Raw genomic sequence first — 16221 nt, forward strand, 5'->3', positions numbered from 1 at the left:
CCCACCCTGAAGAAATTCCCTTTCCATTCCTTTGCCTCTCTAATTACCAGACGCCATGAGGATGGAGATTTTTGCGGGCAATTAGGAAGTCCTCTGTCTGTTCCTGAAGCTCCTGCTGTCGCGCCCCCCCCCCCCCCCCACCGCCCCGTCTGGAGCCTTCCTCTAATTTGGAGCCACTTAGAAAAGACAAGCAAACTTTTAAAACCAGAAAGAATGCATCCCGGCTGCCTGCTGCCTGTTTTATAGCGGAGGCTGCCCGAGGCGCCGATTGGATTGCTTGCTAGCTTGCTTAGGAGGCAGCAGGATGTTCAAAGGGCCTGGGGCCACAGAGGATGGCTGTGGATTTCCTGACAGAGGGGAGCCAGCTGCCTACCCTAGGCCTGCAGCTCCTCCAAGGATCCTGGGACAGATTTCACAGCTGGGCCCTGGGATTTCACATGAGCAGGGTCATGCCACGAACCTGCCCCATCCATCCCCATCTCCCCCCACGCCACCCCCCTCCCCCAGCGCTCAGCCTCCCATACCCAAGGCCCAGGGGGTGGCACCCCGCTGTCCCCTCTGGGCCATGGCACTTTCTCTCAGCCCCCCATGAAAGTAGACCCTGGGAACCCGAGTTTGCGAGTCAGGTCTGGCTGCTCATTCTGATACCAAAGATCCGTGAACCAGCTGGGCACTGGTGCTCAAGCCTGTAAGCCCAGCTACTCAGGAGGCCGAGATCTGAGGATCACAGTTCAAAGCCAGCCAGGGCAGGAAACTCCGTGAGACTCTTACCTCCAAGAAACCAATAGAAAACCAGAAGTGGTGCTGTGGCTCAAGTGGTAGAGTGCTAGCCTTGCATGCATGAGGCCCTGGGTTCGATTCCTCAGCACCACATAAGCAAAAAGAAAAAAAGCCGGGAGTGATTTTGTGGCTCAAGTGGTAGAGCACTAGCCTTGAGTGAAGAGCTGAGGGACAGCGCCCAGGCCCAGAGTTCAAGCCCCAGTAATGATACACACGCACACACACACACACACACACACACACACACACACAATGACAAGAGAATTATTACATGGTAGCCACAGGAAGATGGCGGTGAAGACACAGCAGCCATCTTCTGGGGCTGAGTGTCTTCTAGACAGAACGGGGCGGGGGGAGGGGGGACGCTGTCATTGGCCGTGGCTGGCAGGGTGCCCACTCCGTCTTCCTGTGGTGTTGGGGTTCAGGACACATAAGCCCGCCGTCCTGGCACTCCATCCAGAGCCTCCGTGTCCCTCGGGCTCCGTCCAACTCTGCGGTGCCTCCTGTAATCCCTGCAGCCCAGGGCCAGCCGGAAGGCGGGGGGTGGGGGGGGAGCCTCAGGACGCCCCCCTGTGGCCCCCCACGGGCAGCATGGCAGGCCCGGTCCCGCTCCCTGGTTGCTCAGGGCGGCCACAGGGGCTAGACGGGGCGATTTGTAGCTAGAGATGGCATGGGGCAGGGGTACAGGGACCCCGAGTGTTTGTGTGGATGGAACTTTCCAGAAGCCTCCTCTGGAACCACTAAAAAGAGCCCCCTGGGAGCAGTGGGGGAGGGAGGACCACCCTGTGCCTCGGTTTCCCCTCCTGGACACGTGGTGCCAATGGCTTTGGTGTGGCTGCTCTCGTTCCGGGCTTGGGCTGGAGGCCGGGCTGGGGACAGCTAAGCCCTGGAGGCCAGGCCCCGGCCTCCAGCCCTGGCAGCCGGTCAGTACGGGGGCCAGCAGCGCCTGCCAGCACGGCCAGGTGGCCCAGGGCCACCTTTGAAGCCAGGCCGGGGCAGCACGGGGCACATGGCACACGGGCGGTGCCCAGGGCAGGTGCGGCTCGGTGGGCGCATCAGCGGCCGGAGATCCCCGGCTGCGGCCCGAGGGCGGAGGCCGCGCCTTCCACCCTCCCGCGGCCACATCATCTGAAGTTCTGTGTTTGTGCTCAACCCTTTTCATTTGCTGGTTTGTTGGTTTGTGGTTTGTTGGTTCGTTTGTTTGTTGCTAGTCCTGGGGCTTGAACTCACGGCCTGGGCGCTGTCTCAGAGCTTCTTTGCTCAAGGCTAGCACCCTACCACTAAGCCGCATTCCCAGCCCTGGTTTCAGTGCTCAGGATGGGCTTGGGGTGGCGTTCCTCCTACCTCAGCCTCCTGAGGGCTGGGGTTACAGGCACGCCCCGCCGTGCCTGGCCTTACCTGGTAACTTTGGGGGGGGGGGGAGGACAGGGGACCCAGGCTGGCAACAATAATGATGGCATTCTGAAATTCTGGGCAAGGCATGTGATCTGTCCTCACGTCTTCCTGTCTGGGATGGGCTGGCAGCAGAGGGCAAAACTCCAGGAAAAATAGAAAGTCACACTGATATTCACAAACCATACCAGCTACCTGCTGCCATGTGTCATCACCTCTAGCCAAGTGCAGACACCCATGCCTGTAATCCCAGCCACTCTGGAGGCTGAGATCTGAGGGTCACAGTTCAAAGTCAGCCAGGGCAAGAAAGTCCACGAGACTCCAATTAACCACCAGAAAACCTGAAGTGGTGCTATGGAAGGGTGCAAGTGTCCTGAGTTTGAGCCCTGGGACACACGTTCACACACACACACACACACACACACACACACACACACACACACACACACAGGGCCATCTAGGAGATCATGGGAAGCGGTGGGAGGGTGTATGCAAAATATATGCAAATCCCATGCTAATTGCACCAGGCTCCCCGTGGCTCCCAGCTGGCACCAGGACCTCTGACCTTGACTGTCCTCCAGCCCTGCTGAGCCAGGCCCTGAGCTCCCGGAGATCTCCCGGCTTAGGTGGTGGCCGGATCCACCCGTGGGCTTTGGCCAAGGATCACAGAGCCCCCACGTCCTACCCCCATGCCTGTGCCAGGGACGCCCTAGGAGCACTATTTAAGGAGCCCCCTCGGGCCCCCTCCAGCCCTGCTGAGACACAGCACGACGGTCAGAGCATGGTAGGCTGCTGGGGGCAGCGCCGGGCCTGGTCCCCGGCGCGGAAGCCATGTCTTTTGGCTGAGGCGGGCATTCTCTTGGCTTTACAAATGGGGAAACTGAGACCCCCATGGAGGTAGACAGCAGGCAGCAAGGCTGGTGAGAGCCAGGCTTGGCGCTTCCCACTCCCTGGCTTGTGTCTTTGAAGGGGGGATCTCTATTCCTCATGACGCGGATGGCAGCAAGGGCTGGTCAGACCCAAGCGGCACGGCTGCGCCCCAGGCCTCGGTGCCCGGTCTGGGCCGGCCCTGGCCAGCCCTGCACATCTCACAGTGGGGTGACCTGCGATGGGCAAAGCTGGGGTCGGGAACGGGGGGTGGGGCCTTGGGGAGCAGGAGGATGGGGCCCAAGCAGAGGGCCAGTCTGGAGTGGCAAAATGTCTCCCAGACAGAAGCACTTTTCTTTTTGACATCACCAGTGTTTGAACTCAAGGCCTCAGGCTTTCTCAAGCCTGGTGCTCTTCCACTTGAACCTCACCTCCAGTATGGTTTTTTTTTTTTGCTAGTTCATTGGAGATTTTTTTTGGCAGGGGGGTCCGGTCGTGGGGCCTGAACTCTGGGCCTGGGCGCTGTCCCTCAGCTCTTCAGCTCAAGGCTAGCGCTCTACCACTTGAGCCACAGCGCCACTTCCGGCTTTTTTCTTTTTGCTTATGTGGTGCTGAGGAATTGAACCCAGGGCCTCAGGCATGCAAGGCAAGCGCTCTACCACTGAGCCACCTTCCCAGCCCCTTCATTGCAGATTTCTTTATTTTAAAAAAAAGGCCCATACTTTTCGGCCTTGGCTGCCTGTAGACTACAGTCCTCCAGATCTCAGCCTCCTGAGTAGCTAGGATTACAGGCGTGAGCTGCCGCAGCTGGCAATCATGGTTCGTTAGCCAGGAGGAACTGTCTGTATACGTAGCTGGGCGAGCTGTGTAGGGGACATCTTTATGATGTCTGAGGGGATCACTGGGCACTGTCAGCGGCTTCACGGCCGACTGGCCAGGCCCCTTTAGAAGAAGCCAGGAAAGCGGGTGAGCCATGGGCTGGATCCGCTGTTCCTGATGCAGCTCCGGCCACACGAGGCGGGCTGAGCCTCGGGGCCTGGCTCGCGGGCTGGAGGAGCCCTGTGCGGGAGTCCCGGGCAATGCCCAGTTTCCAGCTGTGCCTGGAGAAGGCCGTGAGGCTCCAGGAGGGCCTGACTGGGGGGGTGGGTCCCCCCGGGAGCAGGGGTTCCACGGCCTCTCCCGTGTCCACAGGCGCCCAGGAGAGCCCGGAAGAGGGTGGACGGAGCTGCCGGCTCCAACGTCTTCTCCATGTTTGACCAGTCCCAGATCCAGGAGTTCAAGGAGGTGGGGTCCGCCCCGCTCCTGCATGGCCACTCGGGGAGTTGGGGGGGGCTCACACCCCATGTGTCAGGGAAGTTGGGGTCCCTGGGCCCCGCGGGCCTGGGCAGTCCCCTCCCCATTGTCTCTGAGGCCACACTCACTGTGTGGCCTCTGGCAAGCCCTTTCTCTCTCAGGGCCTCAGTTTCCCTGTGTGTAAATGGGGTGCTGGGGACCAGAAGGAGGGGATGGATCTGGCCGTGCACCTGTGCAGTGAGAGCCCACTGGGCTGGGCAGTGGGAGTCAGGGGCCCCCGGGCCGGGGTCACCCTGCCACTGTCCCGCCAGGCCTTCACCATCATGGACCAGAACCGGGATGGCTTCATCGATAAGGAAGACCTGCGCGACACCTTTGCCGCCCTGGGTGGGTGACAGTGGGGACTTGGGGTGCACGGGGGGGGGGTCCTAGAGCTGGGCTGAGGCTGCCCTGGGAGACGGGGTGGGCAAGGAGGGGCACCACCCCATGTCGCGGGTTCCTGGGCCTGCCAGGCGATGTCAGGGGCCGCAGCAAGCTTGTACAAAGGTCCAGGGGTGCAAAGGTGTACTTATAGCCCCAGAGGGAGTCTGGGGGGCTGTAGGGAGCCCCAGGGGTGGCTGCCAGCTCCCCGGGGTCCCCCCCCCTCCTTCAGACCCTGACTTCCCGCAGGCCGCATCAACGTGAAGAACGAGGAGCTGGAGGTGATGGTGAGGGAAGCGCCCGGGCCCATCAACTTCACCGTGTTCCTCACCATGTTTGGGGAGAAGCTGAAAGGTGAGAGGTCACAGCCCCACTGCCCGGGAGGCAGAGAGGAGGGGACCGTGTTCGAGGCCAGCCTGGACAGGAAAGTCCAGGAGACTTTTTTTGTGTTTTGGCCAGTCCTGGGCCTGACCTCTGGGCCTGGGCGCTGTCCCTGCGCTCTTCAGCTCAAGGCGAGCGCTCTACCGCGGGAGCCACGGCGCCACTTCTGGTTTTCTAGTGAGATAGGAGTCTCACGGACTTTCCTGCCCGGGCTGGCTTTGAACCACGATCCTCAGATCTCAGCCTCCTGAGTAGCTAGGATTATAGGTGTGAGCCACCAGTGCCTGGCTTTGGGGAGAACTTTTAGGGTTCAGGGAGGGGCGCCCCTCTGGCAGGTGGGGGTGAGGCCAAGGTGCCAGGTCCCTCAGTGGCCATGTTGGGGTGACCTGCACCCCCTTCCCCAGCTGGCCACAGCTTTTCTCCTTTGGGCCCAGCCCGAGGCTGCGGGAGAAAGCAGGGCGGAGGCCTGTGACCTGCCTTGTGCTGTCCCACTAACTGGGACTGGGAGGAGGACATGTTTGGGGGTGAGTCCCCACTAGCGCAGCAGCCGGCTGTGGGGCTGTTTTATGAGGCCCCGGGGGGAGATGGGGGGGGGTGGCGTGCCCAGTTCCGCGCCCCCCCCCAGCTGCCCAAGCAGCCAGCTCGAGTCCCGTCAGGAGGCGCTGTGGGTGGACGGGAGCGGGGGAGCATCCTCTCCCCTCCCCCGCCCCCCCTCCAATCTCCCACCCAGCTGTGAGTGCCTGTCATTCCGGCTTGGGCCATGGGGCACAGTTTGGGTCCTGCGTGAGCCTCAAGGCTGCCCTGCCAAGACCCCACTATCCATGGAACCCCCAGACCCGTCCCTTAAGCCTCCCGGGCCTAGGAAGAGTGAACAGGCTCCGTGTGTGGATGTTACTTGCTTCCAGCTGTGATGGGGGGTCCTGGCCGTGGGTGGGCTTGGCCCTGGGTGGGGGGCCGGGGCGGTGGGGGTCCTGGCCCGGCCTCCCGGGAGCCTGAGCCCCCCGCCCGCCTCGCCGGCGCCTCATCGCAGGCACGGACCCCGAGGAGACCATCCTCCATGCCTTCAAGGTGTTCGACACGGAGGGCAAAGGCTTCGTCAAGGCTGACTTGTGAGTTGTGAGCACCCCGCGGGTTGTGCGGTGGGGGGGTGCAGGGAGGAGGCTGGAGATGGGCTGGGGTGAGGCTGGCATGGGGGGCCGCACCCCAGTTCCGGTGTGCATGGGGAGCGAAGGACACAGGCCAGAGACCATCCTGGAGCAGGTGAGGAGGAGCGGGAGGGGCCGGTGGGGGTAGAGGAGGAGGCGGGGGGGGGGGGACACCCCCAGCAGATGCAGCCCAGCCCCCCACTTCTCTCCCCTACCACAAGCCCAGTGTGCTTCAGGCATGGAGGCTTTTGGGGTGCTTCTCTTAGCTGAGTCCCCACCCAAGGGAGGGCAGAGAGAAGAGGGGAGGAGGTTCCCCCACCTCTGAGATGCCCCCATCTTTTCCAAGACAGGCTCGGGGGGTGCAGGCATGCTGCAAGGAGTCTCTGGCTGCCCCCCGGGGGTCTGCAGCCCCTTCCTGTGCCCTGGCATCCTGGGGGAGTCCCGGGGGCACCCCGTGCAGGCCTCAGCGCTGTGTGGGCTGCTGCTGGCCCAGGCCGGGCACGGGGGGCCGTGGAGCCCTGGAAACACTGAGTGTCCGCAGCCACGGACACCATGGAAAATGTGCGTCGTGCCAGACACAGCCTGCCCCCCCACGCAGCCCCGAGCTGTGTGCCCAGAGCGTCTTCTAGAATGCCAGCATCACCCGCTGGAGGTGGCCGGGCCCAGGACAGGATGGGATCCCCCGGGGCCCCCCGAGATTGAGTACAAACAGGGCACCCCGACCCGAGGCCCCAAGGTCACACATGGATCTCAGCGGGTGACAGGAGAGTCTGTGGCTCGCTAAGCCTTGAGGGGGGCTGGAGGTGGCAGCCCCGGGTGAGAGGCCCCCTGATGTCCCCAGAATCCACACAGTGCGGGGGACCCCAGAATCCACACAGTGCGGGGGACCCCAGAATCCACACGGTGCGGGGGACCCTCCCTGAGTGTGGCCGTCTCCCCATGACAGCATCAAGGAGAAGCTCATGACGCAGGCCGACCGCTTCAGCGAGGAGGAGGTGAGGCCAGTACTGGAGTCCAGCCAGGGTCCCCCTAGTGTACCCCGGCTCCCCCAGCCCCCTTGACCCCTGACTCCCGCCTCTCCCACAGGCCAAGCAGATGTTTGCGGCGTTCCCGCCCGACGCCTACGGCAATCTGGATTACAGAAACCTGTGCTACGTCATCACGCATGGGGAAGAAAAGGACTAGGGGCCGGGGGCTCCGGGGCAGATGGCCGGGACCCCGGACTGCAGAGCAGGGGAAAAAATAGCCCATGCCGCCCTGGGGAGGGGGAGCAGGAGGACACCAGAATAAAGGTGGCGGGAGCTGAGTTTGCGTGATTCATGGCATAATTACAGACGCCAGGCATTCCTGCGGTGACTCGGGGTCCTTGGTGTCGCCCCAATGTGCCTGGCACATCTGAGCTCATCGCGAGCTCTAATGATCGCCAGCTGGGCCGCCGGGCATTGACCTCATTGCTGAGGGTTTTATTGAGCACCTAGTGTGTCCAGGAGCCTGAGCCAGGCCCACCAGGCTGAGGCCGGGGAGACGGCGGGGAGGGGCAGAGTCGTGGGGGGTTGGGGGGGGACAGGGCACTGGGGGACAGTGAGGACAGGGGGAGGGCGGGTTCCGGGGGGGGGTTGAAGGGAAGGCGGGGACTTGTGTGCCACCAGACCAAACGTGGGAGAGGGAAAAACGGGGCTTGGTCATAATGAAAACCTTGTGTCCATCAAAAGAAGCCATTAAGCGCATGGAGAGTCGGAGGCCGCCGAGGCGGGAGCTGGGACCCCGCCCGGCCCCCGAGGCCAGAGGAGATGCGCAAGCAAAGCCTGCACGCCAGCCACTGCACGCAGGGCACCCCAGCCCACACCTGTCATCAGGAAGCTGAGGCCCTAGGATCAAAGTTCAAAGCCAGCCCAGGCAGGAAAGCCCCTGAGACTTTTTGTTTTTGTTTTATTTTGGGTCTGGTCGTGGGCCTGAACTCTGGGCCTGGGCGCTGCCCCTCAGCTCTTCAGCTCAAGGCTAGCGCTCTACCACTTGAGCCACAGCGCCACTTCCGGCTTTTTTTTTTCTTTTTGCTTATGTGGTGCTGGGGAATCGAACCCAAGGCCTCATGCATGCAAGGCAAGTGCTCTACCACTGAGCCACCTTCCCAGCTCCTCTCTGAGACTTTTTGTTGTTGCTGGTTGTGGGGCTTGAACTCTGGGCCTGGGCGCTGTCCCTGTGCTCTTCAGCTCAAAGCAAGTGCTCTACCGCTTGAGCCACAGCACCACTTCTGGTTTTTTAGTGGTTTATTGGAGATAAGAGTCTCATGGACTTTCCTGCTCGGGCTGGCTTTGAACCATGATCCTCAGAACTCAGCCTCCTGAGTAGCTAGGATTACAGGCATGAGCCACCAGCGCCCAGCTTCCCTGAGACTCTTACCTCCAATGAATGAACTAGCAAAAAAAAAAAAAAAAAAAAAACAGAGGTGTGGCTCAAGGTAGAGTGCCAGGCTCAAGTGGAAAAGCCAGGGGCATGTGCACACACACAGGAGATACCTGAAAACAAATTGGCAGACAGGCACACAGACAGATGGACAGAGGGGCAGGCAGACTTCATGGCCTGGCACAAACACAAGCTGAGGTGATTATCTGGAAATCAAACTCTGGGTGACTCAGTGCCTGCCCAGGACCAAGATCCTCCTCAAAGGCTGAGATTACAGCTGTGCGCCACTACACCCAGCTTGACCTTGGGTGGAGATAAGGTCTCACCGTAAGCCCCGTGTGGGACCTGTTGCTGGGTCCCTGGGGGCACTCGGCTCCTTGGGAGGGTGCAGAGTCTCGTGGAGAAGGGCTGTGTCCTGCCCTCCTGGGGCCCAGGCGTCTGGGTGCCAGGGGGAGCGGCCAGTGGGCACAAGCAGGCGCTAATCTGAGGCTGAGCCTCAAAGATGGTGTCTGGCTCCCACCACACCTGCGAAATGCTGCACCCAGAGGCCAGGGAAAGCAGGCCACGTGAGCTCTGGCTTACTGTGAGAGCGGTGTGATTGTGTGCATGTACACGTGTGTGTCTGTGTGTGTCTGTGTGCGTGTGTGCGCGTGCACAGCCACAGCACTACTTCCGGTTTTTTGTTAGTTAATTGAAGATCAAGAGTCTCCCGGACTTTCCTGCCTCGGCTGGATTTGAACCTCCATCCGCAGATCTCAGTCTCCTGAGTAGCTGGGATTACAGGCGTAAGCACTGGACTCCAGCTGAGACGGGGTGATCTTTAGGCCGCTTACTGATCCGTCTGGGGCCCCAGGGTCTGCAGACCATGAGGGTGGACACTGGGCCATGGCTGCGGGTTCGGGTTGGCACTGGCTGGGCGAGGCTGGGGTGCCATGCCGCATTTGCAACCCTGCAGCGCCATCTGCTGACGGACATGTGCATTGCCCGCCACCCTGGTTTCCTATTATATTACATTTAAACATTTAAAAACAGCGGAAAACGTGTATTGCAGCCCCTGAGGGCCCTGGCCACGTGTCCACACTGTGCCGCTGCAGCCGCACCCCTCCACTGTCCTCCGTGCCCCCCTCCCGCCCCCCCCCCCACTGTCCTCCTCCCAGGAGGACCTGGGACGTCTACACACCCGGCCCCACCGCTCCCGTTCCTCACCGCGGCCTTTCCCAGGTCTACAAGAACTGGGCGGCGCTCCTGTCTCCCCCCAACCTCCAACCTGGGGTCAGGTCCCCCTCCACCTGGGAGAGGGCCAAGCAGGCGGGAGAGCCCAGCCGCAGATCCTTCTACCTCCACCTCTGCATGGCGGGGATTACAGGTGGAGGCTGCATCACCCAGCTTACTTGTTAGGATCTCTAACACGTTTTTGCTCGCGTTCTTGCCTGTGTCTGCCTTGGCCCTCAGCTCTGCTGCTCTCACCGGCTGAGTGGCTGGGGTGACAGCTCAGGGTGCGTGCTGCCGGACCCCGGGGGCAGGAAGGGCTCCGGCAGGGGCTGAGGAGGCTCGGGGTGCCATCCTGCCTTCATTTTCACAGGGAGCTCTGGGTCCAGAGGGCAGAACGATGGCACGGGGCTGCAGCCCAGCCCGGCAGAGGTGGGCAGCCTGGGCCTTCCGCTCAGGACGCTGGAGGGCCGCCCCCTCGTCAGGGGAGACGTGTGGCAGGTGCTAAGCAGCTGCTTCTTGCAGGCTGTCCAGGCACTTGATTTGCGGCTCCTTGAGTCCAGGGCGGAGGTTTGGAATGCAGCTGCGGGCCCATGTCCCAGTTCAACAGCTCTGAGCCGTGGGGACCGGGTTTTCTCAGCAGTCCACGCCCAGGGGCGCGGCGGGGGCGCCTCCAGGGGCCCTGCTGGGCTCCTGCCGCAAATGTCCCGGCCTGCCTGCTAGGGGAGGTCAGGGAGAAGGGAGGCGGGGCGTCCTGTTGGCAGGCCTGGGCTCCACCTCTCCTGCCTCTCCTCAACCCACAAGGGCTTCTGCCCCCTGAACCCCAACCCAGACCTGACATACAGCAGAACCCAGCGACCGCCATTAAACACGCGGTGGTAGGGAGCAGGAGAGGACAGACAGGCAGACGATGGATGGGCGGCAAGTGGAAGGTGGTGGGCAGGTGGGTGGAAGGAAATGTGGATGATGGATGATGATTGAGCAGGCTAAACGATGCCGAGCGGATGCTCCATGAATAATGGACAGACGTGGTGGATAATTGTTGTGGGATGACTGAGTGGGTGGGTGGAAGGAGGATGGACAGATGGACAGATGAATGGATGATGGATGGATGATAGGTGGATGGATAGAGGGAGGAGGATGGAGGGTGGAGGATGGAGGGTGGAGGATGGAGGGTGGAGGATGGAGGGTGGAGGATGGAGGATGGAGGGGTGGAGGGGTGGAGGATGGAGGGTGGAGGATGGAGGGTGGAGGATGGAGGGTGGAGGATGGAGGATGGAGGATGGAGGGTGGAGGATGGAGGGTGGAGGATGGAGGGTGGAGGGAGGAGGATGGAAGGTGGAGGATGGAGGGTGGAGGGAGGAGGATGGAAGGTGGAGGATGGAGGGTGGAGGATGGAGGGTGGAGGATGGAGGGTGGAGGGAGGAGGATGGAAGGTGGAGGATGGAGGGTGGAGGGAGGAGGATGGAAGGTGGAGGGTGGAGGGAGGAGGATGGAAGGTGGAGGATGGAGGGTGGAGGGAGGAGGATGGAAGGTGGAGGATGGAGGGTGGAGGATGGAGGGTCGAGGATGGAGGATGGAGGTTGGAGGATGGAGGGAGGAGGGTGGAGGGTGGAGGGTAGAGGTTGGAGGGAGGATGGAGGATGGAGGATGGAGGGGTGGAGGGTGGAGGGGTGGAGGGTGGAGGATGGAGGGAGGAGGATGGAGGGTGGAGGGAGGAGGATGGAGGGTGGAGGGAGGAGGATGGAAGGTGGAGGGTAGAGGTTGGAGGGAGGATGAAGGGTGGAGGAGGATGGAGGGGTGGAGGGTAGAGGTTGGAGGGAGGATGGAGGGTGGAGGGTGGAGGTTGGAGGATGGAGGATGGAGGGTGGAGGGGTGGAGGGTGGAGGATGGAGGATGGAGGGTGGAGGTTGGAGGGAGGATGGAGGATGGAGGGTGGAGGGTGGAGGGGTGGAGGGGTGGAGGGTGGAGGATGGAGGATGGAGGGTGGAGGGGTGGAGGGTGGAGGTTGGAGGGAGGATGGAGGGTGGAGGGTGGAGGGTGGAGGATGGAGGGGTGGAGGGGTGGAGGGTGGAGGTTGGAGGGAGGATGGAGGATGGAGGGTGGAGGGTGGAGGTTGGAGGGAGGATGGAGGATGGAGGGTGGAGGGTGGAGGTTGGAGGGAGGATGGAGGATGGAGGGTGGAGGGTGGAGGGGTGGAGGGGTGGAGGGTGGAGGATGGAGGATGGAGGGGTGGAGGGGTGGAGGGTGGAGGTTGGAGGGAGGATGGAGGATGGAGGGTGGAGGGTGGAGGGTGGAGGGTGGAGGTTGGATGGAGGGTGGAGGGTGGAGGGTGGAGGTTGGAGGGAGGGTGGAGGGGTGGAGGGTGGAGGGGTGGAGGGAGGATGGAGGGGTGGAGGGTGGAGGTTGGAGGGGTGGAGGGTGGAGGGATGGAGGGTGGAGGGGTGGAGGGTGGAGGGGTGGAGGGAGGATGGAGGGTGGAGGGTGGAGGTTGGAGGGAGGATGGAGGATGGAGGGTGGAGGGTGGAGGGGTGGAGGGTGGAGGGAGGGTGGAGGGGTGGAGTGTGGAGGTTGGAGGGAGGATGGAGGATGGAGGATGGAGGGGTGGAGGGTGGAGGGGTGGAGGGTGGAGGTTGGAGGGAGGATGGAGGGTGGAGGGTGGAGGGTGGAGGGTGGAGGGTGGAGGGTGGATGGAGGGTGGAGGGTGGAGGGTGGAAGGAGGGTGGAGGGGTGGAGGGTGGAGGTTGGAGGGAGGATGGAGGATGGAGGATGGAGGGGTGGAGGGTGGAGGGGTGGAGGGTGGAGGTTGGAGGGAGGATGGAGGGTGGAGGGTGGAGGGGTGGAGGGTGGCGGGGTGGAGGGTGGAGGGAGGAGGGTGGAGGGTGTAGGGTAGAGGTTGGAGGGAGGATGGAGGATGGAGGATGGAGGAGTGGAGGGTGGAGGGTTGAGGGTGGAGGTTGGATGGAGGGTGGAGGGGTGGAGGGTGGAGGTTGGAGGGAGGGTGGAGGGAGGAGGGTGGAGGGTGTAGGGTAGAGGTTGGAGGGAGGATGGAGGATGGAGGATGGAGGAGTGGAGGGTGGAGGGTTGAGGGTGGAGGTTGGATGGAGGGTGGAGGGGTGGAGGGTGGAGGTTGGAGGGAGGGTGGAGGGAGGAGGATGGAGGGTGGAGGGTAGAGGTTGGAGGGAGGATGGAGTATGGAGGGGTGGAGGGTGGAGGGTTGAGGGTGGAGGTTGGATGGAGGGTGGAGGGGTGGAGGGTGGAGGTTGGAGGGAGGGTGGAGGGAGGAGGATGGAGGGTGGAGGGTAGAGGTTGGAGGGAGGATGGAGGATGGAGGAGTGGAGGGTGGAGGGTTGAGGGTGGAGGTTGGATGGAGGGTGGAGGGGTGGAGGGTGGAGGTTGGAGGGAGGGTGGAGGGAGGAGGGTGGAGGGTGTAGGGTAGAGGTTGGAGGGAGGATGGAGGATGGAGGAGTGGAGGGTGGAGGGTTGAGGGTGGAGGTTGGATGGAGGGTGGAGGGGTGGAGGGTGGAGGTTGGAGGGAGGGTGGAGGGAGGAGGATGGAGGGTGGAGGGTAGAGGTTGGAGGGAGGATGGAGTATGGAGGGGTGGAGGGTGGAGGGAGGAGGGTGGAAGGTGGAGGGTGGAGGTTGGAGGGAGGATGGAGGATGGAGGATGGAGGGGTGGAGGGTGGAGGGGTGGAGGGTGGAGGTTGGAGGGAGGATGGAGGGTGGAGGGTGGAGGGGTGGAGGGTGGCGGGGTGGAGGGTGGAGGGAGGAGGGTGGAAGGTGGAGGGTAGAGGTTGGAGGGAGGATGGAGGATGGAGGATGGAGGGGTGGAGGGTGGAGGGGTGGAGGGAGGGCGCTTGGACTTTCACTACCCAGGTGAGGCATCCTTGGCTCCGGCCTGTGAAGCTTCCCATGTGTGTTTTGGGGTGTGTATGTGAAGGGGGGACGGGGCCGCAATAATCCCATTGGAGTGGAGGCTCATGGAGGCCAAGCCGCTCGTGCTTGTGTCAGCTCACAGCGTGGGCTCCCGGCGTGGATTCCAGGGGGCGCTGGGCGTGTGGGGAGCTGGAGTGCAGCAGGAGCGGCTTCCTCCCAGGCCCGGTGCAGCAGGCCCAGCCTCACTCACGCCCAGCGCCGAGCCGAGACTCTGGGGTGCGGCTGCGCCCTCAGCCGCTGTGCAGCAGCCCAGCCGGGCCGGGGAGCCGCCAGGGCACCCTCAATCCTCACAAGGCTAGAAGGAAAACACCAGCTTCAGGCAGAGGCGGGCCCAGCTGGGGCGGAGGAACACATGTGTACCCCAAGCTCCTCCTGAAGGAAGCTGGAAGGGGAGGGAGGGACAGAGGGGGGATGGAGGGGGGACGGAGGGGAGAGCCTTCATAACTCCTGCTCAGAAAATGGCTCAAGGCCTGGCCAGCCAGAGAATATTCCAGAACTCCCTGCCTGGCATTCGGCTTCAGGCGCCCCCATGACCTGCTGTGAGTCAGGCAGGGGTGAAGTCGGGGTGCGGGGCGGGGCAGGGCTATGTGTGGGGGAGTCGGGTCAAACCTGGGGTCCCACTGGGCACTGGTGGCTGCCGGTCATGCTAGCTACTCCAGAGGCTGACATCTGAGGATCGTGGTTCAAAGTCAGCCGGGCAGGAAGTCTGCGAGACTCATCTCCAGTAAAACACCAGAAAACCCGGAGGGCGCTCGCCTTGAGCTGAAGAGCGCGGGACAGCGCCCAGGCCCCGAGTTCAAGCCCCACGACCGACCAAAAATAAAACACCCCTGGGAACCAACCCTCCCTCCTCACCCCATGGCAGGCCCGGCGCTGCGGGGCTGGGTTGGCCATGCTGGGCAGCCCTTACTCTACTGGGTTCTTATCAGACTACTGGACTTGGGGTCCCCCTCCCGTTCCCAGCAGGCAGTGTGAGGCCACCGTGTCCTCCCCCACAGCCACACCCCCAAAAACAGATTCCAGTGGGGGAGCACCTTTATTGTCAGATACAGTGACGTCGCCACCAGGCTGCGGGGGGGCGGTGGCCAGTGGGGGGGCCAGGACCGGCCTGGGGTGGGAGGGGGCAAGGGAGACACCCCAGGAACCCCAGCACCTTCCGCTCCAAGTCCCCAGGTCTGGCCACAAGGAGGAAGCACCAAGGCCAGGTAGGGGGCAGAGGGGGGTCCCGGAGGTGCCCCCTGCCTGAGATGGGGTGGGGGGTGGGAGACCCCATGACCGAGGGCCCCCCTGGGGGCTGGGGGCAGCCGTGTCAGGGCCAGGCAGTTTCAGGTGGATTGCACCCTGAAGCCCCCCACCCCGTTGGTCTCCGAGTCCATGGAGTCCCTGGGGGAATTCATGGGGACCCCAGCACGGAGAGCCGATCTCAGGCCCAGGGCCATGGGCTGAGGATGGGGGGCTGAGGATGGGTGGACCCCAAGTGTCCACTGTGCAGGACCGGCCTGTTCCCCCCCACCGCCCGGCCCCGGGGTGTCATCCTCATGAAGAGGGGGCCCCACGGGCGGGAACCCCACTTCCAGCTTTGGCAGCTGAGAGGTCTGCATTCAAATCCTACCCGCGCTGCCGTTTGGGGGTGCACGGCAGGCCCGCCTCTGACGGGTTACATGTGGGACAGCAGGGGGGCCCACGGGCCAGACCCCTGCCTGGCCCAGGGTCCCCAACAGGCCAGGCGTCCAGCGGGAGTGGGGGGCAGGGGACCCCGGTGCTCACCGCCGGCCCGGCCGGGCGCTGCCCGGCCCAGGGTCGGGGCCCAGCAGTCCCGCCAGGCCGCCGCCCCGCTTCATCTTGAGGCTGGCTCTGAGCGCCGCGTCCTGGCCAGAGCCGCCTTCTGGGGAGGCCAGGGGGTCTGGAAGGAGAGAGAGAGGGTGAGCACTGGGCAGCCGTGGGGCACCCCGAGGCACACGGTGTGCCAAGCTCCTGCTCAGGGAGGAGACCAGACCGCCTCCCCATCCATCCATCCATCATTCATTCATCCATGCAATCATTCATTCCTCCATCCATCCATGCAATCATTCATTCATCTCATCACCCATGCATTCCTGTCTCCCAGGGTCCTCGCATGTGTGTGTGTGGGGGGGCAGGTCAGATGGGTGTGGTGGGGAGACTGAGGCAGGGGTGGGGAGGGGCCGGCGGGTCTCACCGTGGACGCCGATCATGTGCTCCAGGATGAGCACCCGCTCCGCCAGGATCTTCAGAGCCTCCCGGAGCTGCTGCACGCCCTCGCCCTGGGAAGGGGAGGGGCCGGGTGGGCGCTGGGCCTGCGCCCCCCACCTCTGCGGCCCCCCAGCTCCAGCAGCCCCCCACGCCTGTACCCCCCCAGCCCCAGCAGCCCCAGGC

At 63.3% G+C, this 16221-nt stretch overlaps 2 protein-coding genes across 2 annotated transcripts in view; one reads left to right on the plus strand and one right to left on the minus strand.

Annotated features, from left to right (window-relative positions):
• Positions 1 to 4272: 4272 nt before the first annotated feature.
• Positions 4273 to 7463, plus strand: Myl10 (myosin light chain 10). The gene is made up of 6 exons (XM_042686958.1): positions 4273 to 4323; positions 4644 to 4719; positions 5002 to 5106; positions 6164 to 6242; positions 7225 to 7273; positions 7365 to 7463. Exons 1-6 carry the CDS (start codon positions 4288 to 4290, stop codon positions 7461 to 7463), a joined length of 444 nt encoding a protein of 147 aa, XP_042542892.1. The 5' UTR covers positions 4273 to 4287.
• Positions 7464 to 14757: 7294 nt separating this feature from the next.
• Col26a1 (collagen type XXVI alpha 1 chain) overlaps positions 14758 to 16221 on the minus strand; it is a 35109-nt gene continuing 33645 nt past the window's right edge. The window contains exons 11-13 of the mRNA XM_042686717.1: positions 16025 to 16109; positions 15595 to 15730; positions 14758 to 14935 (exon numbers count right to left, since the gene is read on the minus strand). Of these exons, the coding sequence (XP_042542651.1) occupies positions 14758 to 14935; positions 15595 to 15730; positions 16025 to 16109 (399 nt within the window). The remainder of the gene's footprint in view (positions 14936 to 15594; positions 15731 to 16024; positions 16110 to 16221) is intronic.

The sequence above is a fragment of the Dipodomys spectabilis genome, unplaced genomic scaffold (assembly GCF_019054845.1).
Source record: "Dipodomys spectabilis isolate Male_0828 unplaced genomic scaffold, ASM1905484v1 ptg000098l, whole genome shotgun sequence".
Classification (NCBI taxonomy): domain Eukaryota; kingdom Metazoa; phylum Chordata; class Mammalia; order Rodentia; family Heteromyidae; genus Dipodomys; species Dipodomys spectabilis.

Coding starts and splice junctions, on each gene's coding strand:
- Myl10 (XM_042686958.1), top strand. CDS start 4,288: ATGTTTGACCAGTCCCAGATCCAGGAGTTCAAGGAG. Junction 4,324..4,643: donor AGATCCAGGAGTTCAAGGAG/GTGGGGTCCGCC, acceptor CTGTCCCGCCAG/GCCTTCACCATCATGGACCA. Junction 4,720..5,001: donor CGACACCTTTGCCGCCCTGG/GTGGGTGACAGT, acceptor GACTTCCCGCAG/GCCGCATCAACGTGAAGAAC.